Raw genomic sequence first — 26,676 nt, 5'->3', positions numbered from 1 at the left:
GTCTCCTCTTCCTCCTTTCTGTCCTCCCTCATCCTCTGTCCTTCTGTCTCTCAGGCTGGGCGACGCCTCCCATGTTCCAGGCTCCGCCCCTACAGTCCCCAGTGTCTGGCCAGGTCCAGTCAGCTAAGGGCGGCCCAAAGTCAACAGCCAATGGTGAGAGGGTGTGGTTTGTGAGGCTTGCTGTCGTTGGCTCAGTAGTGCAGGGTTTAGTTTTAGATGTGCCTTACAGTACCAATTCACCACACTCAAGGTGTGTGTGTGTGTGTGTGTGTGTGTGTGTGTTTAGTTCCTAAAGGTGCATCGCGGGACATGTCTGCATGGTTCAACCTGTTTGCTGATCTGGACCCCCTCTCTAACCCTGACGTCATCGGACGCTCTGAAGATGAGATCCTCAATGCCTGAGGGGTGTGTGTGTGTGTGTGTGTGTGTGTGTGTGTGTGTGTGTGTGTGTGTGTGTGTGTGTGTGTGTGTGTGTGTGTAGTTACTGTATACTTTATAATGTCTGTAATATTCCATATTGGTGATAGAGGAGGATTTGACTGAGATTAATCTTCTATACAGGATATGTCCTGTAAGGGGGTGGGTTTAACCTTAGAGATAGAATATAGAACCTACCACCTGATTGGTTGGCCCAACAACCTATCACCTGATTGGTTGGCCCAACAACCTAACACCTGATTGGTTGGCTTAACAACCTATCACCTGATTGGTTGGCCCAAACAATCTAACACCTGATTGGTTGGCCCAACAATCTAACACCTGATTGGTTGGCCCAACAACCTATCACCTGATTGGTTGGCCCAACAACCTATCACCTGATTGGTTGGCCCAACAACCTAACACCTGATTGGTTGGCCCAACAACCTAACACCTGATTGGGTGGCCCAACAACCTAACACCTGATTGGTTGGCCCAACAACCTATCACCGGACCAGTTTCTACCAGTGACATGGTCTATAATACTAATTATAAAGCGGATAGTTTGGGTCCTGAATTCTGATTGGCTGAAACAGCATTCCAGTCGTGTGTATATCAGACGATATACCACAGTATGACACAACTCCCTGTTTGCTGTTCCGTTTATATTGGGAAGCAGTTTAGAATAGCAATAAGGCACTTCTGGGTTGGTGGTATATGGCCAGTAGAGCAGTGCTGAGGGCTGTACGCTGGACCTCTGCTTCACGTCGTACCAACAGCCTTTACGCTGGGTATATTGGCCATATATCACAGCCCCTCTGGCCTTATTAACTCAACACTCCCCGTGGACCTCTGCTTCACGTCGTACCAACAGCCTTTACGCTGGGTATATTGGCCATATATCACAGCCCCTCTGGCCTTATTAACTCAACACTCCCCGTGGATCTCTAGTTCCAACACAACTATTATGGTGCTGAAGAGCTGCAGATTCCACATCTAGTTTTGTTTTGAACTAAAAGCTGGGAAAAAAATGTTTTCCCCCAAGAATCATGATTTAGGAGAGTATCAACACTGGAGTGATGTGGAACGATGTCAAGCAACGAGCAGATGGCTTATACAGCTTATCCAGTGGGTTAACATTGGCTTTAGGTCACTGTCCCCCCCCATCACTGATTATTTGGATGAAGGCGGGGGGGGTAAAATCAGCAGGGGAGGTGGGGGGCAAACCGTAACGCCCAGTCTGTAACACACAGCTGTGAGTTAACAGAGATGATGTCTAAGATAGTATTACTGATGGCCTAATCATGTAAACTGCAGCAGCTGGTTCTTATCTCCACTATAAGAACTGGATTTGATAACATCTCCCCTGCTAATACTACCATCCAGCCCCTTTAGCAGATAGGATTTATACTGTACTACTGTACTGGAGTCACATAGATCACCTAGGAAACAGCGTTTTCTACCTCACTGGAGCTCCTATCAGTGATTTTTGTTTTCGTCATACAGGAAATCTAGAAGCTTTTCCGCTTCTCTGGAATCGGTTTGATTATTGTGTATCTTCTTCTGAATCAACAGAAGCCTGATTATCGCTAGCCCAGGTAGCTCTGTTGGGATGACGTCTTTTCATGTGAAGAACGGGAATATTGTGCAGTCGTAAGTCTCATGATGCAGTTTTTCTTACTTTAGGCTGCATTCGGAAAGTATTCAGACCCCTTCACTTTTTCCACATTTTGTTACATTACAGCCTTATTCTAAAATGGATTAAATCGTTTTTTCCCCCCCTCATTAATCTACACACAATACCCCGTAATGACATCACAATACCCCGTAATGACATCACAATACCCCGTAATGACATCACAATACCCTGTAATGACATCACAATACCCCATAATGACATCACAATACCCCGTAATGACAAAGCAAAAACAGGTTTTTAGAAATGTTTGCAAACGTATTACAAAAACCCCCAGGAAATATCACATTTTCATAAGTATTCAGAACATTTAGTCAGTAATTTGAAGAAGCACCTTTGGTAGTGATTACATTCTTGCGTCATCTTGGGTATAATGCTACAGGCTTGTCACACCTGTATTTGGGGAGTTTCTCCCATTCTTCTCTGCAGATCCTCTCTCTCTCTGTCAGGTTGGATGGGGAGCGTCGCTACACAGCTATTTTCAGGTCTCTCCAGAGATGTTCGTGCTTAGGTCGTTGTCCTGTTGGAAGGTGAAACTTCGCCCCAGTCGGAGGTCCTGAGAGCTCTGGAGCAGGTTTTCATTAAGGATCTCTTTGTACTTTTCCCTGTTCATCATTCTCTTGATCCTGACTAGTCTCCCAGTCCCTGCCTCTGAAAAACATCCCCACAGCATGATGCTGCCACCACCATGCTTCACCGTAGGGATGGTATTGGCCAGGTGATGAGCGGGGCCAGGTTTCCTCTAGACGTGACGCTTGGCATTCAGGCCAAAGAGTTCAATCTTGCTTTATTCAGACCAGAGAATCTTGTTTCTCATGGTCTGAGAGTCTTTTAGGTGCCTTTTGTCAAACTCCAAGCGGACTATCATGTGCCTTTTACTGAGGAGTGGCTTCCATCTGGCTACTCTACCATAAAGGCCTGATTGGTGGAGTGCTGCAGAGATGGTTGTCCTTCTGGAATGTTCTCCCATCTCCACAGAGGAACTCTGGAGCTCTGTTAGAGTGACCATCGGGTTCTTGGTCACCTCCCTGATCAAGGCCCTTCTACCCCGATTACTCAGCTTGGCCCGGGCGACTCTCATAGCAAATGGTCTGAATACTTATATAAATAAGGTATTTCTGTTTCTTATTTTTAATTAACGTGAGAAGATTTCTAAAAATCTGTTTCCGCCTTGTCATTATGGGGTATTGTGATGTCATTATGGGGTATTGTGATGTCATTATGGGGTATTGTGATGTCATTATGGGGTATTGTGATGTCTATGGGGTATTGTGATGTCATTATGGGGTATTGTGATGTCATTATGGGGTATTGTGATGTCATTATGGGGTATTGTGTGTAGATTGAGGAAAAAAATGAATTTAATCAATTTTAGAATAAGGCTGTAATGTAACAAAATGTGGAAAAAGTGAAGGGGTCTGAATACTTTCCAAATGCACTGATACATACAGACAAGAATGTATATCAATCACAAATGCTTTATGTTATTCAACATTGCCTTTTATTTCACTTAAAGGATGTATATAACATCATAGGATGAAACGGGGATGTATGTAATGTCATAGGATGAAACAGGGCTGTTATCAACAGACATGTTGAAGGAACTTTATTAAACTGTTATTTGAGATGTTTTTCCATTTGTGCGTTTCTTTAAAAGTATTTATTTGTCATCAAGTTTAGTATTTCATTACCAACTCACCTCCCATCCCCTCCAGTCTACCCTGCTGGACATCTCTGCCAATACATTTGAAGGTCGATTCTGGGCAAAAGCGCAAAAATTATGTATTTTAAACAGTATAACTGATCAATGCACCACCATACATGGTCATTTATTGCTTAAAATGGTTAAATAAGATATTTGGCTACAGAAGTGCCATTTCTTTCCGATCTCCAAAAACAAATCCTGTGAAATGATGTCAACACATACTGGAGGAGTTACTGGCTAGCTACAGTGGCTAGCTTTGCTAACAAACTAGCTATAGTGGCTGGCTTAGCAAACAAACTAGCTACAGTGGATGGCTTAGCTAATGAACTAGCTCTAGTGGCTAGCTTAGCTAACAAACTAGCTACAGTGGCTAGCTTAGCTAACGAACTAGATACAGTGGCTAGCTTAGCTAACAAACTAGCTACAGTGGCTGGCTTAGCTAACAAACTAAGTACAGTGGATGGCTTAGCTAACGAACTAGCTACAGTGGCTAGCTTAGCTAACGAATTAGCTACAGTGGCTAGCTTAGCTAACGAATTAGCTACAGTGGCTATCTTAGCTAACAAACTAGCTACAGTGGCTTTCATAGCTAATGAACGAGCTACAGTTGAAGTCGAAGTTTACATACACTTAGGTTGGAGTCATTAAAACTTGTTTTTCAACCACTCCACAAATTTCTTGTTAACAAACTATAGTTTTGGAAAGTCGGTTAGGACATCTACTTTGTGCATGACACAAGTAATTTTTCCAACAATTGTTTACAGAGAGATTATTTCACTTATAATTCCCTGTATCACAATTCCAGTGGGTCAGAAGTTTACATACACTAAGTTGACTGTGCCTTTAAACAGCTTGGAAAATTCCAGAAAATGATGTCATGGCTTTAGAAGCTTCTGATAGGCTAATTGACATCATTTGAGTCAATTGGAGGTGTACCTGTGGATGTATTTCAAGGCCTACCTTCAAACTCAGTGTCTCTTTGCTTGACATCATGGGAAAATCAAAAGAAATCAGCCAAGACCTCAGAAAAAAAATTCTAGACCTCCACAAGTCTGGTTCATCCTTGGGAGCAATTTCCAAACGCCTGAAGGTACCACGTTCATCTGTACAAACAATAGTACGCAAGTATAAACACCATGGGACCACGCAGCCGTCATACCGCTCAGGAAGGAGACGCGTTCTGTCTCCTAGAGATGTACGTACTTTGGTGTGAAAAGTGCAAATCAATCCCAGAACAACAGCAAAGGACCTTGTGAAGATGCTGGAGGAAACAGGTACAAAAGTATCTATATCCACAGTAAAACGAGTACTATTTCGACATAACCTGAAAGGCCGCTCAGCAAGGAAGAAGCCACTGCTCCAAAACCGCCATTAAAAAAGCCAGACAACGGTTTGCAACTGCACATGGGGACAAAGATCGTACTTTTTGGAGAAATGTCCTCTGGTCTGATGAAACAAAAATAGAACTGTTTGGCCATAATGACCATCGTTATGTTTGGTGGAAAAAGGGGGAGGCTTGCAAGCCGAAGAACACCATCCCAACCGTGAAGCACGGGGGTGGCAGCATCATGTTGTGGGGGGTGCTTTGCTGCAGGAGGGACTGGTGCACTTCACAAAATAGATGGCATCACGAGGCTGGAAAATTATGTGGATATATTGAAGCAACATCTCAAGACATCAGTCAGGAAGTTAAAGCTTGGTCTCAAATGGGTCTTCCAAATGGACAATGACCCCAAGCATACTTCCAAAGTTGTTGCAAAATGCCTTAATGACAACAAAGTCAAGGTATTGGAGTGTCCATCACAAAGCCCTGACCTCAATCCTATAGAAAATCTGTGGGCATAACTGAAAAAGTGTGTGCGTGCAAGGAGGCCTACAAACCTGACTCAGTTACACCAGCTCTGTCAGGAGGAATGGGCCAAAATTCACCCAACTTATTGTGGGAAGCTTGTGGAAGGCTACCCGAAACGTTTGACCCAAGGTAAACAATTTAAAGGCAATGCTACCAAATACTAATTGAGTGTATGTAAACTTCTGACCCACGGGGAATGTAATGAAAGAAATAAAAGCTGAAATAAATCATTCTCTCTACTATTATTCTGACATTTCACATTCTTAAAATAAAGTGGTGATCCTAACTGACCTAAGACAGGGAATTTTTATTAGGATTAAAATGTCAGGAATTGTGAAAAACTGAGTGTAAATGTGTTTGGCTGAGGTGTATGTAAACTTCCTACTTCAACTGCGCGTTGGTCATGTGACTAGAATGACCCTGATGTAACACCAAAGGCACACCCCATTTACGTTTGAAAAATTGGGAAAGATGCGGATTTGGACTATTTTTCGTGTCCAAAGTTGACCTTTAACAGGAAATCCCCATCTCTACTGCTACAGGTTATAAAACATGATCAAATATCATCTCCAATATTAACATCTACTTTGTGACAGAAGAGCTCTTCATTTCTCTGCTGAGTCGACAGTACCGGTAGTTTAGAAGTCTGTAACAGTTCTGTAGAACGTTTAGAGCCCTGACCCTAAACCGGGATAAACTCTGAGCTCTAGTAATAACCCACCCAAAAGGTCCTCCCGACTCTAAGGGCTCTATTCAATCCGTATGGCTGATGTTCAACCAGCTGATAGAAATGTAAAGGCAACGTTCCTGTATTAGCAGAGATTCACGGTCAGCGCTGCATATGTCAGCTCTCCAATGGGAAATGACCTTTACATTTCTATCACACGGCCTGTAATGTTTCAGCCATCCAGATTGAATACAGCCCTAATTCTAGCTGAGTAACCGAACCCTAAGTAAGTTACACTAACCCCCTAACCAGCCTTAAATGACCCCTAACCAGCCTTAAATGACCCCTAACCAACCTTAAATGATCCCTAACCCCCTAACCAGCCTTAAATGACCCCTAACCAGCCTTAAATGACCCCTAACCCCCTAACCAGCCTTAAATGACCCCTAACCAGCCTTAAATGACCCCTAACCAACCTTAAATGACCCCTAACCCCCTAACCAGCCTTAAATGACCCCTAACCAGCCTTAAATGACCCCTAACCCCCTAACCAGCCTTAAATGACCCCTAACCAGCCTTAAATGACCCCTAACCAACCTTAAATGACCCCTAACCAACCTTAAATGATCCCTAACCCCTAACCAGCCTTAAATGACCCCTAACCAGCCTTAAATGACCCCTAACCCCTAACCAGCCTTAAATGACCCCTAACCAACCTTAAATGATCCCTAACCCCTAACCAACCTTAAATGACCCCTAACCCCTAACCAACCTTAAATTACCCCTAACCCCTAACCAACCTTAAATTACCCCCAACCAACCTTAAATTACCCCTAACCCCCTAACCAGCCTTAAATGACCCCTAACCCCCTAACCAACCTTAAATTACCCCCAACCAACCTTAAATGACCCCTAACCCCCTAACCAACCTTAAATGACCCCTAACCAACCTTAAATGACCCCTAACCCCCTAACCAACCTTAAATGACCCCTAACCAACCTTAAATGACCCCTAACCCCCTAACCAACCTTAAATTACCCCCAACCAACCTTAAATTACCCCTAACCCCCTAACCAACCTTAAATGACCCCTAACCAACCTTAAATGACCCCTAACCAACCTTAAATGACCCCTAACCCCCTAACCAGCCTTAAATGACCCCTAACCCCCTAACCAGCCTTAACATTTACATTTAAGTCATTTAGCAGACGCTCTTATCCAGAGCGACTTAGAAATTGGTGCATTCACCTTATAATATCCAGTGGAACAACCACTTTACAATAGTGCATCTAAATCTTTTAAGGGGGGGGTTAGAAGGATTACTTTATCCTATCCCAGGTATTCCTTGAAGAGGTGGGGTTTCAGGTGACTCCGGAAGGTGGTGATTGACTCCGCTGTCCTGGTGTCGTGAGGGAGCTTGTTCCACCATTGGGGTGCCAGAGCAGCGAACAGTTTTGACTGGGCTGAGCGGGAACTGTGCTTCCTCAGAGGTAGGGAGGCGAGCAGGCCAGAGGTGGATGAACGGAGTGCCCTTGTTTGGGTGTAGGGCCTGATCAGAGCCTGAAGGTACGGAGGTGCCGTTCGCCTCACAGCTCCGTAGGCAAGCACCATGGTCTTGTAGCGGATGCGAGCTTCGACTGGAAGCCAGTGGAGAGAGCGGAGGAGCGGGGTGACGTGAGAGACCCCTTAAATGACCCCTAACCCCTAACCAACCTTAAATGACCCCTAACCCCCCTAGCCAACCTAATAATAATGTTATATTATTACTATTTTAATCCAGTTCTCCTTGTCAGCCTAAAATACAAACACAGTGCCTCAATATTATCTCCAGATCCAATACATTTCAGACACTTCCCCATGGCAGGCACAGTAAAGTAACAGCGCCTCTTCAACCTTAGGAGGCTGAATAAATTTGACTTGGCACCTAAAACCCTCACATACTTCTACAGATGCACAATTGAGAGCATCCTGTCGGGCTGTATCACCGCCTGGTACGGCAACTGCACCGCCCACAACCGCAGGGCTCTCCAGAGGGTGGTGCGGTCTACACAACACATTACCGGGGGCAAACTACCTGCCCTCCAGGACACCTACACCACCCGATGTCACAGGAAGGCCAAAAAAGATCAAGGACAACAACCACCCGTGGGAGGAAAGGGGAGGGATAGAGGAAGGGAAGAAAGAGGAGGGAGGAGGGATGGAGGAAGGGAGAGCAAGGGAGGGAGGGAGGGAGGGAGGGAGGGAGGGAGGAAAAGGGAAGGATGGAGGAAGGGAGGGAGGGAGGAAAGGGGAGGGAGGGATGGATGGAGGAAGGAAGGAAGGGATGGAGGAAGGGAGGGAGGGAGGAAATGAGGGAGGGAATGAGAGAGAGAGAGCATGAGGAGGCAGACAAAGCAGAACACTGGACAGAAACCACGGTCTTCAGGCACATTATTGTTTTTCTTTCGTCCCCCCCCCCCATCTTAGTTTTGCTACGATATCTCTGAGCCCAGATCACCATCGGAAACTACACAGTCCGGATCACCATGGAAACCACACGGCCCAGATCACCGTGGAAACCACCCAGCAAGACATCTTAATTCAAGATACATAATAATGATTTAAAAATGTGGAGAGGTTTCATGGTTTTAATGCGATGAAAATAAAAAGTCGTTTCCTGTATCCTCTCATTACATAGGATCAGTGGAACGTTGGGACCAGGTGGGACCAGTGGGTGGAGTTAGAATGACCAGGTAGAACCAGTGGGTGGAGTTAGAATGACCAGGTAGAACCAGTAGGTGGAGTTAGAATGACCAGGTAGAACCAGTGGGTGGAGTTAGAATGGCCAGGTAGAACCAGGGGGACAGTTATGACCAGGTAGAACCAGTGGGTGGAGTTAGAATGACCAGGTAGAACCAGTGGGTGGAGTTAGAATGACCAGGTAGAACCAGGGCGACAGTTATGACCAGGTAGAACCAGTGGGTGGAGTTAGAATGACCAGGTAGAACCAGGGGGACAGTTATGACCAGGTAGAACCAGTGGGTGGAGTTAGAATGACCAGGTAGAACCAGTGGGTGGAGTTAGAATGACCAGGTAGAACCAGGGGGACAGTTATGACCAGGTAGAACCAGTGGGTGGAGTTAGAATGACCAGGTAGAAGCAGTGGGTGGAGTTAGAATGACCAGGTAGAACCAGGGGGACAGTTATGACCAGGTAGAACCAGTGGGTGGAGTTAGAATGACCAGGTAGAACCAGGGGGACAGTTATGACCAGGTAGAACCAGTGGGTGGAGTTAGAATGACCAGGTAGAACCAGTGGGTGGACAGTTAGATGACCAGGTAGAACCAGGGGGACAGTTATGACCAGATAGAACCAGTGGGTGGAGTTAGAATGACCAGGTAGAACCAGGGGGACAGTTATGACCAGGTAGAACCAGGGGGACAGTTATGACCAGGTAGAACCAGTGGGTGGAGTTAGAATGACCAGGTAGAACCAGGGGGACAGTTATGACCAGGTAGAACCAGTGGGTGGAGTTAGAATGACCAGGTAGAACCAGGGGGACAGTTATGACCAGGTAGAACCAGGGGGACAGTTATGACCAGGTAGAACCAGGGGGACAGTTATGACCAGGTAGAACCAGTGGGGACAGTTATGACCAGGTAGAACCAGGGGGACAGTTGTGACCAGGTAGAACCAGGGGGACAGTTATGACCAGGTAGAACCAGTGGGTGGAGTTAGAATGACCAGGTAGAACCAGGGGGACAGTTATGACCAGGTAGAACCAGGGGGACAGTTATGACCAGGTAGAACCAGTGGGTGGAGTTAGAATGACCAGGTAGAACCAGGGGGACAGTTATGACCAGGTAGAACCAGTGGGTGGAGTTAGAATGACCAGGTAGAACCAGGGGGACAGTTATGACCAGGTAGAACCAGGGGGACAGTTATGACCAAGTAGAACCAGTGGGTGGAGTTAGAATGACCAGGTAGAACCAGGGGGACAGTTATGACCAGGTAGAACCAGGGGGACAGTTATGACCAGGTAGAACCAGGGGGACAGTTATGACCAGGTAGAACCAGGGGGACAGTTATGACCAGGTAGAACCAGTGGGTGGAGTTAGAATGACCAGGTAGAACCAGGGGGACAGTTATGACCAGGTAGGACCAGTGGGTGGCAGTTGATGACCAGGTAGAACCAGGGGGACAGTTATGACCAGGTAGAACCAGGGGTGGACAGTTATGACCAGGTAGAACCAGGGGGGACAGTTATGACCAGGTAGAACCAGTGGGTGGAGTTAGAATGACCAGGTAGAACCAGGGGGACAGTTATGACCAGGTAGAACCAGTGGGTGGAGTTAGAATGACCAGGTAGAACCAGGGGGACAGTTATGACCAGGTAGAACCAGGGGACAGTTATGACCAGGTAGAACCAGGGGGGACAGTTGTGACCAGGTAGAACCAGGGGGGACAGTTATGACCAGGTAGAAGCAGTGGGTGGAGTTAGAATGACCAGGTAGAACCAGGGGGACAGTTATGACCAGGTAGAACCAGTGGGTGGAGTTAGAATGACCAGGTAGAACCAGGGGGACAGTTATGACCAGGTAGAACCAGGGGGACAGTTATGACCAGATAGAACCAGTGGGTGGAGTTAGAATGACCAGGTAGAACCAGGGGGACAGTTATGACCAGGTAGAACCAGGGGGACAGTTATGACCAGGTAGAACCAGGGGGACAGTTATGACCAGGTAGAACCAGGGGGACAGTTATGACCAAGTAGAACCAGTGGGTGGAGTTAGAATGACCAGGTAGAACCAGGGGGACAGTTATGACCAGGTAGAACCAGGGGGACAGTTATGACCAGGTAGAACCAGGGGGACAGTTATGACCAGGTAGAACCAGGGGGACAGTTATGACCAGGTAGAACCAGGTGGACAGTTATGACCAGGTAGAACCAGTGGGTGGAGTTAGAATGACCAGGTAGAACCAGGGGGACAGTTATGACCAGGTAGAACCAGTGGGTGGAGTTAGAATGACCAGGTAGAACCAGGGGGACAGTTATGACCAGGTAGAACCAGGGGGACAGTTATGACCAGGTAGAACCAGGGGGACAGTTATGACCAGGTAGAACCAGGGGGACAGTTGTGACCAGGTAGAACCAGGGGGACAGTTATGACCAGGTAGAACCAGTGGGTGGAGTTAGAATGACCAGGTAGAACCAGGGGGACAGTTATGACCAGGTAGAACCAGGGGGACAGTTATGACCAAGTAGAACCAGTGGGTGGAGTTAGAATGACCAGGTAGAACCAGGGGGACAGTTATGACCAGGTAGAACCAGGGGGACAGTTATGACCAGGTAGAACCAGGGGGACAGTTATGACCAAGTAGAACCAGTGGGTGGAGTTAGAATGACCAGGTAGAACCAGTGGGTGGACAGTTAATGACCAGGTAGAACCAGGGGGACAGTTATGACCAGGTAGAACCAGTGGGTGGAGTTAGAATGACCAGGTAGAACCAGTGGGTGGAGTTAGAATGACCAGGTAGAACCAGTGGGTGGAGTTAGAATGACCAGGTAGAACCAGTGGGTGGAGTTAGAATGACCAGGTAGAACCAGTGGGTGGAGTTAGAATGACCAGGTAGAACCAGTGGGTGGAGTTAGAATGACCAGGTAGAACCAGTGGGTGGAGTTAGAATGACCAGGTAGAACCAGTGGGTGGAGTTAGCATGTCGAAGGCGTCTCCAGCGGCACTGTTTTCTGCTCGTTATGTTTATCTGTCATGTTATTCAGCAGTCTGTCCTCCAGGGCAGAAGTGTGGACCTCTAGCTCTCTGGTTCCTCCAGGTGTCTGGGCAAGCAGGGTTGCTGGTGGACCGTGCTGGTGCCCCAGGATACCCCTAGGGAAGGGGACAGGCTACGGAGGCCCACCCCACCGAGTGGCATCATGGACGGGGACAGACTGCGCAGGCCAACCCCACCCAGAGGCACCAAGCTGGGGGACAGGCTGCGGAGGCCAACCCCTGATCTGAAGCTGAGCTCCGGGGCAGGAAGCAGGGGTTTCAGGATGCTGACCAGGCAGAAGGCTGAGCCACTCTTAGGGATGAAGTTCACCTTGTTACGGTCCGGACACAGGAAGGGAGGAATCTCCTGCAGGGGTCTGGGACTGTAACACAAACACACACATTGTCATTCAACACTAATATGACATAATATTTATGGTATTTACTGAGCAGAGAGCCCTTTTCCTATATAAGAGGAGTAATACCAGTTTGGCCAAGAAAGGCTGTATATGGCTAGTTTTAATGCTCTGAGTTAGCTTCTACTATGGTGGGCTCCAGCTAGTTATAATGCTCTGAGTTAGCTTCTACTATGGTGGGCTCCAGCTAGTTATAATGCTCTGAGTTAGCTTCTACTATGGTGGGCTCCAGCTAGTTTTAATGCTCTGAGTTAGCTTCTACTATGGTGGGCTCCAGCTAGTTTTAATGTTCTGAGTTAGCTTCTACTATGGTGGGCTCCAGCTAGTTTTAATGCTCTGAGTTAGCTTCTACTATGGTGGGCTCCAGCTAGTTTTAATGCTCTGAGTTAGCTTCTACTATGGTGGGCTCCAGCTAGTTATAATGCTCTGAGTTAGCTTCTACTATGGTGGGCTCCAGCTAGTTTTAATGCTCTGAGTTAGCTTCTACTATGGTGGGCTCCAGCTAGTTTTAATGTTCTGAGTTAGCTTCTACTATGGTGGGCTCCAGCTAGTTTTAATGTTCTGAGTTAGCTTCTACTATGGTGGGCTCCAGCTAGTTTTAATGCTCTGAGTTAGCTTCTACTATGGTGGGCTCCAGCTAGTTTTAATGCTCTGAGTTAGCTTCTACTATGGTGGGCTCCAGCTAGTTTTAATGTTCTGAGTTAGCTTCTACTATGGTGGGCTCCAGCTAGTTTTAATGTTCTGAGTTAGCTTCTACTATGGTGGGCTCCAGCTAGTTATAATGCTCTGAGTTAGCTTCTACTATGGTGGGCTCCAGCTAGTTTTAATGTTCTGAGTTAGCTTCTACTATGGTGGGCTCCAGCTAGTTTTAATGCTCTGAGTTAGCTTCTACTATGGTGGGCTCCAGCTAGTTATAATGCTCTGAGTTAGCTTCTACTATGGTGGGCTCCAGCTAGTTTTAATGCTCTGAGTTAGCTTCTACTATGGTGGGCTCCAGCTAGTTTTAATGCTCTGAGTTAGCTTCTACTATGGTGGGCTCCAGCTAGTTTTAATGCTCTGATATGTTAGGAGGATATGGGGAGGCTGATATGTTAGGAGGATGTGGGGAGGCTGATATGTTCAGGAGGATATGGGGAGGCTGATATGTTAGGAGGATATGGGGAGGCTGATATGTGGGGAGGCTGATATGTTAGGAGGATATGGGGAGGCTGATATGTTAGGAGGATATGGGGAGGCTGATATGTTAGGATGATATGGGGAGGCGGATCTGTTAGGAGGATATGAGGAGGCTGATATGTTAGGAAGATGTGGGGAGGCTGATATGTGGGGAGGCTGATATGTTCAGGAGGATATGGGGAGGCTGATATGTTAGGAGGATATGGGGAGGCTGATATGTCAGGAGGATATGGGGAGGCTGATATGTCAGGAGGATATGGGGAGGCTGATATGTTAGGATGATATGGGGAGGCGGATCTGTTAGGAGGATATGAGGAGGCTGATATGTTAGGAAGATGTGGGGAGGCTGATATGTGGGGAGGCTGATATGTTAGGAGTATATGGGGAGGCTGATATGTTAGGAGGATATGGGGAGGCTGATATGTTAGGAGGATATGGGGAGGCTGATATGTTCAGGAGGATATGGGGAGGCTGATATGTTAGGAGGATATGGGGAGGCTGATATGTTAATGTGGATTGTTATTATGATATTTTAAATGAGAAAGGAGAGGTCAGGGGTCAGGGTTAGGGGTTAGGGTGTACTCTCACAGCCCTCAGGACGGTTAGGGGTTAGGGTCAGGGGTTAGGCTGTACTCACAGTGACTCCTCAAAGACCTTGAACTTCTCACAGCCCTCAGGACGTTTAGGGTTAGGGGTTGGGGGTTAGGGTCAGGGGTTAGGGGTCAGGGGTTAGGGGTAAGGGGTTAGGGGTTAGGGTCAGGGGTTAGGGGTTAGGGGTTAGGCTGTACTCACAGTGACTCCTCAAAGACCTTGAGCTTCTCACAGCCCTCAGGACGTTTAGGGTTAGGGGTTAGGGTCAGGGGTTAGGGGTCAGGGGTTAGGGTTAGGGGTCAGGGGTTAGGGGTTAGGGGTCAGGGGTTAGGGTTAGGGGTTAGGGTCAGGGGTTAGGGGTCAGGGGTCAGGGGTTAGGGGTTAGGGGTTAGGGGTTAGGCTGTACTCACATTGACTCCTCAAAGACCTTGACCTTCTCACAGCCCTCCGGCGGCTCCCTCTTGAACATGTAGCTGTTGTTGGGCTTTGGAGACGCTGCATACTGGAGAGGAGAGCAGGGGCCCGGATCTGAGGACAGACAGGCAGACAGGGAGCAGGTCAGTCACAATATTCAGGGAGAGGAGAGCAGGGGCCCGGATCTGAGGACAGACAGGCAGACAGGGAGCAGGTCAGTCACAATATTCAGGGAGAGGAGAGCAGGGGCCCGGATCTGAGGACAGACAGGCAGACAGGGAGCAGGTCAGTCACAATATTCAGGGAGAGGAGAGCAGGGGCCCGGATCTGAGGACAGACAGACAGACAGGGAGCAGGTCAGTCACAATATTCAGGGAGAGGAGAGCAGGGGCCCGGATCTGAGGACAGACAGACAGACAGGGAGCAGGTCAGTCACAATATTCAGGGAGAGGAGAGCAGGGGCCCGGATCTGAGGACAGACAGACAGACAGGGAGCAGGTCAGTCACAATATTCAGGGAGAGGAGAGCAGGGGCCCGGATCTGAGGGCAGGCAGGCAGGCAGGCAGGCAGGCAGGCAGGCAGGCAGCAGGTCAGTCACAATATTCAGGGAGAGGAGGACAAAGCTATGGATATGTGTGTGTGTCTGTGTGTGTGTGTACCTTTCTCCTCCACGGGGTAAGGGCTGCCTCCTCCCATATCGTTGAGGATGGTGAGGTAGGAGGGAGAGATGGAGTCGGGCCGGCTGCTGCTGTTGCTATGCTTACCGCCCCCGAGGCCCCCAGAGGGGGTCTGCGTGTCGATGCTTCGGGTGGAGCTGCTGCGCTGGAGGGGGAGGGGTAGGGGGGCGCGGTGCCCGTCTGGGACATCCTGGGGCTGAACACAAAAGCACACATAAATAATAACACTTGGTTTGTGTGTGTGTGTGTGTGTGTGTGTGTGTGTGTGTGTGTGTGTGTGTGTGTGTGTGTGTGTGTGTGTGTGTGTGTGAACGAGGACTCACAATAATAACTTCATCTCGTAGCTGCGGTGTATCGCGGATGATGATGCGTTCGATTTCCTGGTTGAGACCTTCCACGCTGTTCCGGAAGCGCGGCGCCGTGGACTTGGGGACGGGGATCAGGATGGTCTTATTGGGCATCTGGGCCTTACATACAGACAGGGGAAAGGTTAGTGGTAGAGTTAGGGTTAACCCTTAGAGATGGGGGTTAGGGTTAACCCTTAGAGATGGGTTAACCCTTAGAGATGGGGGTTAGGGTTAACCCTTAGAGATGGGTTAACCCTTAGAGATGGGGGTTAGGGTTAACCCTTAGAGATGGGGCTTAGGGTTAACCCTTAGAGATGGGGGTTAGGGTTAACCCTTAGAGATGGGGGGTAGGGTTAACCCTTAGAGATGGGGGTTAGGGTTAACCCTTAGAGATGGGTTAACCCTTAGAGATGGGGGTTTGGGGTTAACCCTTAGAGATGGGGGTTAGGGTTAACCCTTAGAGATGGGGGTTAGGGTTAACTCTTAGAGATGGGGGTTAGGAGTAACTCTTAGAGATGGGGGTTAGGGTTAACCCTTAGAGATGGGGTTAGGGTTAACCCTTAGAGATGGGTTAACCCTTAGAGATGGGGGTTAGGGTTAACCCTCAGAGATGGGGGGTAGGGTTAACCCTTAGAGATGGGGGTTAGGGTTAACCCTTAGAGATGGGGGTTAGGGTTAACTCTTAGAGATGGGGTTAGGGTTAACCCTTGGAGATGGGGTTAGAGTTAACCCTTAGAGATAGGGGTTAGGGTTAAACCTTAGAGATGGGGGTTAGGGTTAACCCTTAGAGATGGGGGTTAGGGTTAACCCTTAGAGATGGGGGTTAGGGTTAGGGTTAGAGAAGGGTTAACCCCAAACCCCCCTTAGAGATGGGGGTTTGTGGTTAACCCTTAGAGATGGGGTTAGGGTTAACCCTTAGAGATAGGTGTTAGGGTTAACCCTTGGAGATGGGGTTAGAGTTAACCCTTAGAGACAGGGGTTAGGGTTAAACCTTAGAGATGGGGGTTAGGGTTAACCCTTAGAGATGGGGGTTAGGGTTAACCCTTAGAGATGGGGGTTAGGGTTAATCCTTAGAGATGGGGGTTAGGGTTAATCCTTAGAGATGGGGGTTAGAGTTAACCCTTAGAGATGGGGGTTAGGGTTAACCCTTAGAGATGGGGGTTAGGGTTAACCCTTGGAGATGGGGGGTTAGGGTTAACCCTTAGAGATGGGGGTTAGGGTTCATCCTTAGAGATGGGGGTTAGGGTTAATCCTTAGAGATGGGGGTTAGAGTTAACCCTTAGAGATGGGGGTTAGGGTTAACCCTTAGAGATGGGGGTTAGGGTTAACCCTTGGAGATGGGGGTTAGGGTTAACCCTTAGAGATGGGGGTTAGGGTTCATCCTTAGAGATGGGGGTTAGGGTTAACCCTTAGAGATGGGGGTTAGGGTTCATTCTTAGAGATGGGGGTTAGAGTTAACCCTTAGAGATGGGGGTTAAGGTTAACCCTTAGAGATGGGGGTTAGGGTTAACCCTTAGAGATGGGGTTAGGGTTAACCCTTAGAGATGGGGGTTAGGGTTAACCCTTAGAGATGAGGGTTAGGGTTAACCCTTAGAGATGGGGGTTAGGGTTAACCCTTAGAGTTGGGTTACTCTCTGTAACTAAAGGTTAGGGTACTCTCTGTAACTAAAGGTTAGGGTTAGGGTACTCTCTGTAACTAAAGGTTAGGGTTAGGGTACTCTCTGTAACTAAAGGTTAGGGTTAGGGTACTCTCTGTAACTAAAGGTTAGGGTTAGGGTACTCTCTATAACTAAAGGTTAGGGTTAGGGTACTCTCTATAACTAAAGGTTAGGGTTAGGGTACTCTCTATAACTAAAGGTTAGGGTACTCTCTGTAACTAAAGGTTAGGGTTAGGGTGCTCTCTATAACTAAAGGTTAGGGTACTCTCTGTAACTAAAGGTTAGGGTTAGGGTACTCTCTGTAACTAAAGGTTAGGGTACTCTCTGTAACTAAAGGTTAGGGTTAGGGTACTCTCTGTAACTAAAGGTTAGGGTTAGGGTGCTCTCTATAACTAAAGGTTAGGGTACTCTCTGTAACTAAAGGTTAGGGTACTCTCTATAACTAAAGGTTAGGGTACTCTCTATAACTAAAGGTTAGGGTTAGGGTACTCTCTGTAACTAAAGGTTAGGGTACTCTCTGTAATTAAAGGTTAGGGTTAGGGTACTCTCTGTAACTAAAGGTTAGGGTACTCTCTGTAACTAAAGGTTAGGGTTAGGGTACTCTATGTAACTAAAGGTTAGGGTTAGGGTACTCTCTTTAACTAAAGGTTAGGGTACTCTCTATAACTAAAGGTTAGGGTTAGGGTACTCTCTGTAACTAAAGGTTAGGGTTAGGGTACTCTCTGTAACTAAAGGTTAGGGTTAGGGTACTCTCTGTAACTAAAGGTTAGGGTTAGGGTACTCTCTATAACTAATGGTTAGGGTTAGGGTACTCTCTGTAACTAAAGGTTAGGGTACTCTCTGTAACTAAAGGTTAGGGTACTCTCTATAACTAAAGGGTTAGGGTACTCTCTATAACTAAAGGTTAGGGTTAGGGTACTCTCTATAACTAAAGGTTAGGGTACTCTCTGTAACTAAAGGTTAGGGTTAGGGTACTCTCTGTAACTAAAGGTTAGGGTTAGGGTACTCTCTGTAACTAAAGGTTAGGGTTAGGGTACTCTCTGTAACTAAAGGTTAGGGTTAGGGTACTCTCTATAACTAAAGGTTAGGGTTAGGGTACTCTCTATAACTAAAGGTTAGGGTACTCTCTGTAACTAAAGGTTAGGGTTAGGGTACTCTCTGTAACTAAAGGTTAGGGTACTCTCTGTAACTAAAGGTTAGGGTTAGGGTACTCTCTGTAACTAAAGGTTAGGGTTAGGGTACTCTCTGTAACTAAAGGTTAGGGTTAGGGTACTCTCTGTAACTAAAGGTTAGGGTTAGGGTACTCTCTGTAACTAAAGGTTAGGGTACTCTCTGTAACTAAAGGTTAGGGTTAGGGTACTCTCTGTAACTAAAGGTTAGGGTTAGGGTACTCTCTGTAACTAAAGGTTAGGGTTAGGGTACTCTCTGTAACTAAAGGTTAGGGTTAGGGTACTCTCTGTAACTAAAGGTTAGGGTACTCTCTGTAACTAAAGGTTAGGGTTAGGGTACTCTCTATAACTAAAGGTTAGGGTTAGGGTACTCTCTATACCTAAAGGTTAGGGTACTCTCTGCAACTAAAGGTTAGGGTACTCTCTGTAACTAAAGGTTAGGGTACTCTCTGTAACTAAAGGTTAGGGTTAGGGTACTCTCTATAACTAAAGGTTAGGGTACTCTCTGTAACTAAAGGTTAGGGTTAGGGTACTCTCTGTAACTAAAGGTTAGGGTACTCTCTGTAACTAAAGGTTAGGGTTAGGGTACTCTCTGTAACTAAAGGTTAGGGTTAGGGTACTCTCTGTAACTAAAGGTTAGGGTACTCTCTGTAACTAAAGGTTAGGGTTAGGGTACTCTCTGTAACTAAAGGTTAGGGTTAGGGTACTCTCTATAACTAAAGGTTAGGGTTAGGGTGCTCTCTATAACTAAAGGTTAGGGTTAGGGTACTCTCTGTAACTAAAGGTTAGGGTTAGGGTACTCTCTAACTAAAGGTTAGGGTTAGGGTACTCTCTGTAACTAAAGGTTAGGGTTAGGGTACTCTCTATAACTAAAGGTTAGGGTTAGGGTACTCTCTATAACTAAAGGTTAGGGTTAGGGTACTCTCTGTAACTAAAGGTTAGGGTTAGGGTACTCTCTATAACTAAAGGTTAGGGTTAGGGTACTCTCTATAACTAAAGGTTAGGGTACTCTCTGTAAATAAAGGTTAGGGTTAGGGTACTCTCTATAACTAAAGGTTAGGGTACTCTCTGTAACTAAAGGTTAGGGTTAGGGTACTCTCTATAACTAAAGGTTAGGGTACTCTCTGTAACTAAAGGTTAGGGTTAGGGTACTCTCTGTAACTAAAGGTTAGGGTTAGGGTGCTCTCTATAACTAAAGGTTAGGGTACTCTCTGTAACTAAAGGTTAGGGTACTCTCTATAACTAAAGGTTAGGGTACTCTCTATAACTAAAGGTTAGGGTTAGGGTACTCTCTGTAACTAAAGGTTAGGGTACTCTCTGTAATTAAAGGTTAGGGTTAGGGTACTCTCTGTAACTAAAGGTTAGGGTACTCTCTGTAACTAAAGGTTAGGGTTAGGGTACTCTATGTAACTAAAGGTTAGGGTTAGGGTACTCTCTTTAACTAAAGGTTAGGGTACTCTCTATAACTAAAGGTTAGGGTTAGGGTACTCTCTGTAACTAAAGGTTAGGGTTAGGGTACTCTCTGTAACTAAAGGTTAGGGTTAGGGTACTCTCTGTAACTAAAGGTTAGGGTTAGGGTACTCTCTGTAACTAAAGGTTAGGGTTAGGGTACTCTCTATAACTAATGGTTAGGGTTAGGGTACTCTCTGTAACTAAAGGTTAGGGTACTCTCTGTAACTAAAGGTTAGGGTACTCTCTATAACTAAAGGTTAGGGTTAGGGTACTCTCTATAACTAAAGGTTAGGGTTAGGGTACTCTCTATAACTAAAGGTTAGGGTACTCTCTGTAACTAAAGGTTAGGGTTAGGGTACTCTCTGTAACTAAAGGTTAGGGTTAGGGTACTCTCTGTAACTAAAGGTTAGGGTTAGGGTACTCTCTGTAACTAAAGGTTAGGGTTAGGGTACTCTCTATAACTAAAGGTTAGGGTTAGGGTACTCTCTATAACTAAAGGTTAGGGTACTCTCTGTAACTAAAGGTTAGGGTTAGGGTACTCTCTGTAACTAAAGGTTAGGGTACTCTCTATAACTAAAGGTTAGGGTTAGGGTACTCTCTGTAACTAAAGGTTAGGGTTAGGGTACTCTCTGTAACTAAAGGTTAGGGTTAGGGTACTCTCTGTAACTAAAGGTTAGGGTACTCTCTGTAACTAAAGGTTAGGGTACTCTCTGTAACTAAAGGTTGTAGGGTACTCTCTATAACTAAAGGTTAGGGTACTCTCTCTAACTAAAGGTTAGGGTTAGGGTACTCTCTATAACTAAAGGTTAGGGTACTCTCTGTAACTAAAGGTTAGGGTTAGGGTACTCTCTATAACTAAAGGTTAGGGTTAGGGTACTCTCTGTAACTAAAGGTTAGGTCTCTCTGAAACAAAAGGTTAGGGTACTCTCTGTAACTAAAGGTTAGGGTACTCTCTATAACTAAAGGTTAGGGTTAGGGTACTCTCTGTAACTAAAGGTTAGGGTTAGGGTACTCTCTGTAACTAAAGGTTAGGGTACTCTCTGTAACTAAAGGTTAGGGTTAGGGTACTCTCTGTAACTAAAGGTTAGGGTTAGGGTACTCTCTGTAACTAAAGGTTAGGGTACTCTCTGTAACTAAAGGTTAGGGTTAGGGTACTCTCTGTAACTAAAGGTTAGGGTTAGGGTACTCTCTATAACTAAAGGTTAGGGTTAGGGTGCTCTCTATAACTAAAGGTTAGGGTTAGGGTACTCTCTGTAACTAAAGGTTAGGGTACTCTCTGTAACTAAAGGTTAGGGTTAGGGTACTCTCTGTAACTAAAGGTTAGGGTTAGGGTACTCTCTATAACTAAAGGTTAGGGTTAGGGTACTCTCTGTAACTAAAGGTTAGGTTTAGGGTACTCTCTATAACTAAAGGTTAGGGTACTCTCTGTAACTAAAGGTTAGGGTTAGGGTACTCTCTGTAACTAAAGGTTAGGGTTAGGGTACTCTCTATAACTAAAGGTTAGGGTTAGGGTACTCTCTATAACTAAAGGTTAGGGTTAGGGTACTCTCTGCAACTAAAGGTTAGGGTTAGGGTACTCTCTGTAACTAAAGGTTAGGGTTAGGGTACTCTCTATAACTAAAGGTTAGGGTACTCTCTGTAACTAAAGGTTAGGGTACTCTCTGTAACTAAAGGTTAGGGTTAGGGTACTCTCTATAACTAAAGGTTAGGGTACTCTCTGTAACTAAAGGTTAGGGTACTCTCTATAACTAAAGGTTAGGGTTAGGGTACTCTCTGTAACTAAAGGTTAGGGTACTCTCTGTAACTAAAGGTTAGGGTTAGGGTACTCTCTATAACTAAAGGTTAGGGTACTCTCTGCAACTAAAGGTTAGGGTACTCTCTGCAACTAAAGGTTGGGGTACTCTCTATAACTAAAGGTTAGGGTTAGGGTACTCTCTGTAACTAAAGGTTAGGGTTAGGGTACTCTCTGTAACTAAAGGTTAGGGTTAGGGTACTCTCTGTAACTAAAGGTTAGGGTACTCTCTGCAACTAAAGGTTAGGGTACTCTCTGTAACTAAAGGTTAGGGTTAGGGTACTCTCTGTAACTAAAGGTTAGGGTACTCTCTGCAACTAAAGGTTAGGGTTAGGGTACTCTCTGTAACTAAAGGTTAGGGTTAGGGTACTCTCTATAACTAAAGGTTAGGGTACTCTCTGTAACTAAAGGTTAGGGTTAGGGTACTCTCTATAACTAAAGGTTAGGGTTAGGGTACTCTCTGTAACTAAAGGTTAGGGTTAGGGTACTCTCTATAACTAAAGGTTAGGGTTAGGGTACTCTCTATAACTAAAGGTTAGGGTACTCTCTGTAACTAAAGGTTAGGGTTAGGGTACTCTCTGCAACTAAAGGTTAGGGTTAGGGTACTCTCTATAACTAAAGGTTAGGGTTAGGGTACTCTCTGTAACTAAAGGTTAGGGTACTCTCTGTAACTAAAGGTTAGGGTTAGGGTGCTCTCTATAACTAAAGGTTAGGGGTACTCTCTGTAACTAAAGGTTAGGGTTAGGGTACTCTCTATAACTAAAGGTTAGGGTTAGGGTGCTCTCTATAACTAAAGGTTAGGGTTAGGGTACTCTCTGTAACTAAAGGTTAGGGTTAGGGTACTCTCTATAACTAAAGGTTAGGGTACTCTCTGTAACTAAAGGTTAGGGTTAGGGTACTCTCTGTAACTAAAGGTTAGGGTTAGGGTACTCTCTGTAACTAAAGGTTAGGGTACTCTCTGTAACTAAAGGTTAGGGTACTCTCTGTAACTAAAGGTTAGGGTTAGGGTACTCTCTGCAACTAAAGGTTAGGGTACTCTCTGTAACTAAAGGTTAGGGTTAGGGTACTCTCTGTAACTAAAGGTTAGGGTTAGGGTACTCTCTGTAACTAAAGGTTAGGGTTAGGGTACTCTCTATAACTAAAGGTTAGGGTTAGGGTACTCTCTGTAACTAAAGGTTAGGGTTAGGGTGCTCTCTATAACTAAAGGTTAGGGTTAGGGTACTCTCTATAACTAAAGGTTAGGGTACTCTCTGTAACTAAAGGTTAGGGTTAGGGTGCTCTCTATAACTAAAGGTTAGGGTTAGGGTACTCTCTGTAACTAAAGGTTAGGGTACTCTCTGTAACTAAAGGTTAGGGTTAGGGTACTCTCTGCAACTAAAGGTTAGGGTACTCTCTGCAACTAAAGGTTAGGGTACTCTCTATAACTAAAGGTTAGGGTTAGGGTACTCTCTATAACTAAAGGTTAGGGTACTCTCTGTAACTAAAGGTTAGGGTTAGGGTACTCTCTATAACTAAAGGTTAGGGTACTCTCTGTAACTAAAGGTTAGGGTTAGGGTACTCTCTATAACTAAAGGTTAGGGTACTCTCTATAACTAAAGGTTAGGGTACTCTCTGTAACTAAAGGTTAGGGTTAGGGTACTCTCTGTAACTAAAGGTTAGGGTTAGGGTACTCTCTATAACTAAAGGTTAGGGTTAGGGTACTCTCTATAACTAAAGGTTAGGGTACTCTCTATAACTAAAGGTTAGGGTACTCTCTATAACTAAAGGTTAGGGTACTCTCTATAACTAAAGGTTAGGGTTAGGGTGCTCTCTGTAACTAAAGGTTAGGGTACTCTCTGTAACTAAAGGTTAGGGTTAGGGTACTCTCTGTAACTAAAGGTTAGGGTACTCTCTATAACTAAAGGTTAGGGTTAGGGTACTCTCTGTAACTAAAGGTTAGGGTACTCTCTGTAACTAAAGGTTAGGGTTAGGGTACTCTCTGTAACTAAAGGTTAGGGTACTCTCTGTAATTAAAGGTTAGGGTTAGGGTACTCTCTGTAACTAAAGGTTAGGGTTAGGGTACTCTCTATAACTAAAGGTTAGGGTTAGGGTACTCTCTGTAACTAAAGGTTAGGGTTAGGGTACTCTCTGTAACTAAAGGTTAGGGTTAGGGTACTCTCTATAACTAAAGGTTAGGGTTAGGGTACTCTCTATAACTAAAGGTTAGGGTTAGGGTACTCTCTGTAACTAAAGGTTAGGGTTAGGGTACTCTCTGTAACTAAAGGTTAGGGTACTCTCTATAACTAAAGGTTAGGGTTAGGGTACTCTCTGTAACTAAAGGTTAGGGTTAGGGTACTCTCTATAACTAAAGGGTAGGGTACTCTCTATAACTAAAGGTTAGGGTTAGGGTACTCTCTGTAACTAAAGGTTAGGGTTAGGGTACTCTCTGTAACTAAAGGTTAGGGTACTCTCTATAACTAAAGGTTAGGGTACTCTCTATAACTAAAGGTTAGGGTACTCTCTATAACTAAAGGTTAGGGTTAGGGTACTCTCTGCAACTAAAGGTTAGGGTACTCTCTGTAACTAAAGGTTAGGGTTAGGGTACTCTCTGCAACTAAAGGTTAGGGTTAGGGTACTCTCTATAACTAAAGGTTAGGGTTAGGGTACTCTCTGTAACTAAAGGTTAGGGTTAGGGTACTCTCTATAACTAAAGGTTAGGGTTAGGGTACTCTCTATAGCTAAAGGTTAGGGTTAGGGTACTCTCTGTAATTAAAGGTTAGGGTTAGGGTACTCTCTGTAACTAAAGGTTAGGGTACTCTCTGTAACTAAAGGTTAGGGTTAAGGTACTCTCTATAACTAAAGGTTAGGGTTAGGGTACTCTCTGTAACTAAAGGTTAGGTTTAGGGTACTCTCTATAACTAAAGGTTAGGGTACTCTCTGTAACTAAAGGTTAGGGTTAGGGTACTCTCTGTAACTAAAGGTTAGGGTTAGGGTACTCTCTATAACTAAAGGTTAGGGTTAGGGTACTCTCTATAACTAAAGGTTAGGGTTAGGGTACTCTCTGCAACTAAAGGTTAGGGTGCTCTCTGTAACTAAAGGTTAGGGTACTGTCTGTAACTAAAGGTTAGGGTTAGGGTACTCTCTGTAACTAAAGGTTAGGGTTAGGGTACTCTCTATAACTAAAGGTTAGGGTACTCTCTGTAACTAAAGGTTAGGGTTAGGGTACTCTCTGTAACTAAAGGTTAGGGTTAGGGTACTCTCTATAACTAAAGGTTAGGGTTAGGGTACTCTCTATAACTAAATAGGTTAGGGTACTCTCTGCAACTAAAGGTTAGGGTGCTCTCTGTAACTAAAGGTTAGGGTACTCTCTATAACTAAAGGTTAGGGTACTCTCTGTAACTAAAGGTTAGGGTACTCTCTGCAACTAAAGGTTAGGGTTAGGGTACTCTCTATAACTAAAGGTTAGGGTACTCTCTGTAACTAAAGGTTAGGGTTAGGGTACTCTCTATAACTAAAGGTTAGGGTACTCTCTGTAACTAAAGGTTAGGGTACTCTCTGTAACTAAAGGTTAGGGTTAGGGTACTCTCTATAACTAAAGGTTAGGGTACTCTCTGCAACTAAAGGTTAGGGTACTCTCTGCAACTAAAGGTTGGGGTACTCTCTATAACTAAAGGTTAGGGTTAGGGTACTCTCTGTAACTAAAGGTTAGGGTTAGGGTACTCTCTGTAACTAAAGGTTAGGGTTAGGGTACTCTCTGTAACTAAAGGTTAGGGTACTCTCTGCAACTAAAGGTTAGGGTACTCTCTGTAACTAAAGGTTAGGGTTAGGGTACTCTCTGTAACTAAAGGTTAGGGTACTCTCTGCAACTAAAGGTTAGGGTTAGGGTACTCTCTGTAACTAAAGGTTAGGGTTAGGGTACTCTCTATAACTAAAGGTTAGGGTACTCTCTGTAACTAAAGGTTAGGGTTAGGGTACTCTCTATAACTAAAGGTTAGGGTTAGGGTACTCTCTGTAACTAAAGGTTAGGGTTAGGGTACTCTCTATAACTAAAGGTTAGGGTTAGGGTACTCTCTATAACTAAAGGTTAGGGTACTCTCTGTAACTAAAGGTTAGGGTTAGGGTACTCTTGCAACTAAAGGTTAGGGTTAGGGTACTCTCTATAACTAAAGGTTAGGGTTAGGGTACTCTCTGTAACTAAAGGTTAGGGTACTCTCTGTAACTAAAGGTTAGGGTTAGGGTGCTCTCTATAACTAAAGGTTAGGGTTAGGGTACTCTCTGTAACTAAAGGTTAGGGTTAGGGTACTCTCTATAACTAAAGGTTAGGGTTAGGGTGCTCTCTATAACTAAAGGTTAGGGTTAGGGTACTCTCTGTAACTAAAGGTTAGGGTTAGGGTACTCTCTATAACTAAAGGTTAGGGTACTCTCTGTAACTAAAGGTTAGGGTTAGGGTACTCTCTGTAACTAAAGGTTAGGGTTAGGGTACTCTCTGTAACTAAAGGTTAGGGTACTCTCTGTAACTAAAGGTTAGGGTACTCTCTGTAACTAAAGGTTAGGGTTAGGGTACTCTCTGCAACTAAAGGTTAGGGTACTCTCTGTAACTAAAGGTTAGGGTTAGGGTACTCTCTGTAACTAAAGGTTAGGGTTAGGGTACTCTCTGTAACTAAAGGTTAGGGTTAGGGTACTCTCTATAACTAAAGGTTAGGGTTAGGGTACTCTCTGTATCTAAAGGTTAGGGTTAGGGTACTCTCTATAACTAAAGGTTAGGGTACTCTCTGTAACTAAAGGTTAGGGTTAGGGTGCTCTCTATAACTAAAGGTTAGGGTTAGGGTGCTCTCTATAACTAAAGGTTAGGGTTAGGGTACTCTCTGTAACTAAAGGTTAGGGTACTCTCTGTAACTAAAGGTTAGGGTTAGGGTA

At 45.3% G+C, this 26,676-nt stretch overlaps 1 protein-coding gene and 2 long non-coding RNA genes across 5 annotated transcripts in view; 2 read left to right on the top strand and 1 right to left on the bottom strand.

Moving 5' to 3' along the window:
- Nucleotides 1-9,057: 9,057 nt before the first annotated feature.
- LOC123727925 (uncharacterized) lies at nucleotides 9,058-10,943 on the top strand. 3 transcript variants are annotated; one of them, XR_006759887.1, is made up of 10 exons: nucleotides 9,058-9,102; nucleotides 9,287-9,346; nucleotides 9,379-9,470; nucleotides 9,503-9,590; nucleotides 9,656-9,771; nucleotides 9,804-9,863; nucleotides 10,093-10,180; nucleotides 10,213-10,328; nucleotides 10,623-10,710; nucleotides 10,796-10,943. It is a non-coding gene; the product is annotated as an uncharacterized lncRNA (long non-coding RNA). The 3 variants fall into 3 exon arrangements; XR_006759889.1 differs by lacking the exons at nucleotides 10,623-10,710; nucleotides 10,796-10,943 and adding exons at nucleotides 10,357-10,472; nucleotides 10,504-10,535 and having other exon boundaries at nucleotides 10,213-10,300; XR_006759888.1 differs by lacking the exons at nucleotides 10,623-10,710; nucleotides 10,796-10,943 and adding an exon at nucleotides 10,445-10,478 and having other exon boundaries at nucleotides 10,213-10,412.
- Nucleotides 10,944-11,175: 232 nt separating this feature from the next.
- On the top strand, nucleotides 11,176-11,545 carry LOC123727926 (uncharacterized). Its single transcript, XR_006759890.1, has 3 exons — nucleotides 11,176-11,231; nucleotides 11,352-11,407; nucleotides 11,492-11,545. It is a non-coding gene; the product is annotated as an uncharacterized lncRNA (long non-coding RNA).
- A 223-nt stretch (nucleotides 11,546-11,768) lies between these two features.
- Nucleotides 11,769-26,676, bottom strand: part of LOC106575048 (protein FAM117B-like) — a 30,964-nt gene continuing 16,056 nt past the window's right edge. Inside the window, exons 7-10 of the mRNA XM_045696746.1 lie at nucleotides 15,686-15,829; nucleotides 15,345-15,558; nucleotides 14,682-14,799; nucleotides 11,769-12,471 (exon numbers count right to left, since the gene is read on the bottom strand). Of these exons, the coding sequence (XP_045552702.1) occupies nucleotides 12,132-12,471; nucleotides 14,682-14,799; nucleotides 15,345-15,558; nucleotides 15,686-15,829 (816 nt within the window). The 3' untranslated portion in view covers nucleotides 11,769-12,131. The remainder of the gene's footprint in view (nucleotides 12,472-14,681; nucleotides 14,800-15,344; nucleotides 15,559-15,685; nucleotides 15,830-26,676) is intronic.

This window comes from Salmo salar, chromosome ssa16 (assembly GCF_905237065.1).
Source record: "Salmo salar chromosome ssa16, Ssal_v3.1, whole genome shotgun sequence".
Taxonomy (NCBI): domain Eukaryota; kingdom Metazoa; phylum Chordata; class Actinopteri; order Salmoniformes; family Salmonidae; genus Salmo; species Salmo salar.
The sequence above is the reverse complement of the archived record's forward strand: the minus strand, read 5'-3'. Positions and strand labels throughout refer to the sequence as shown.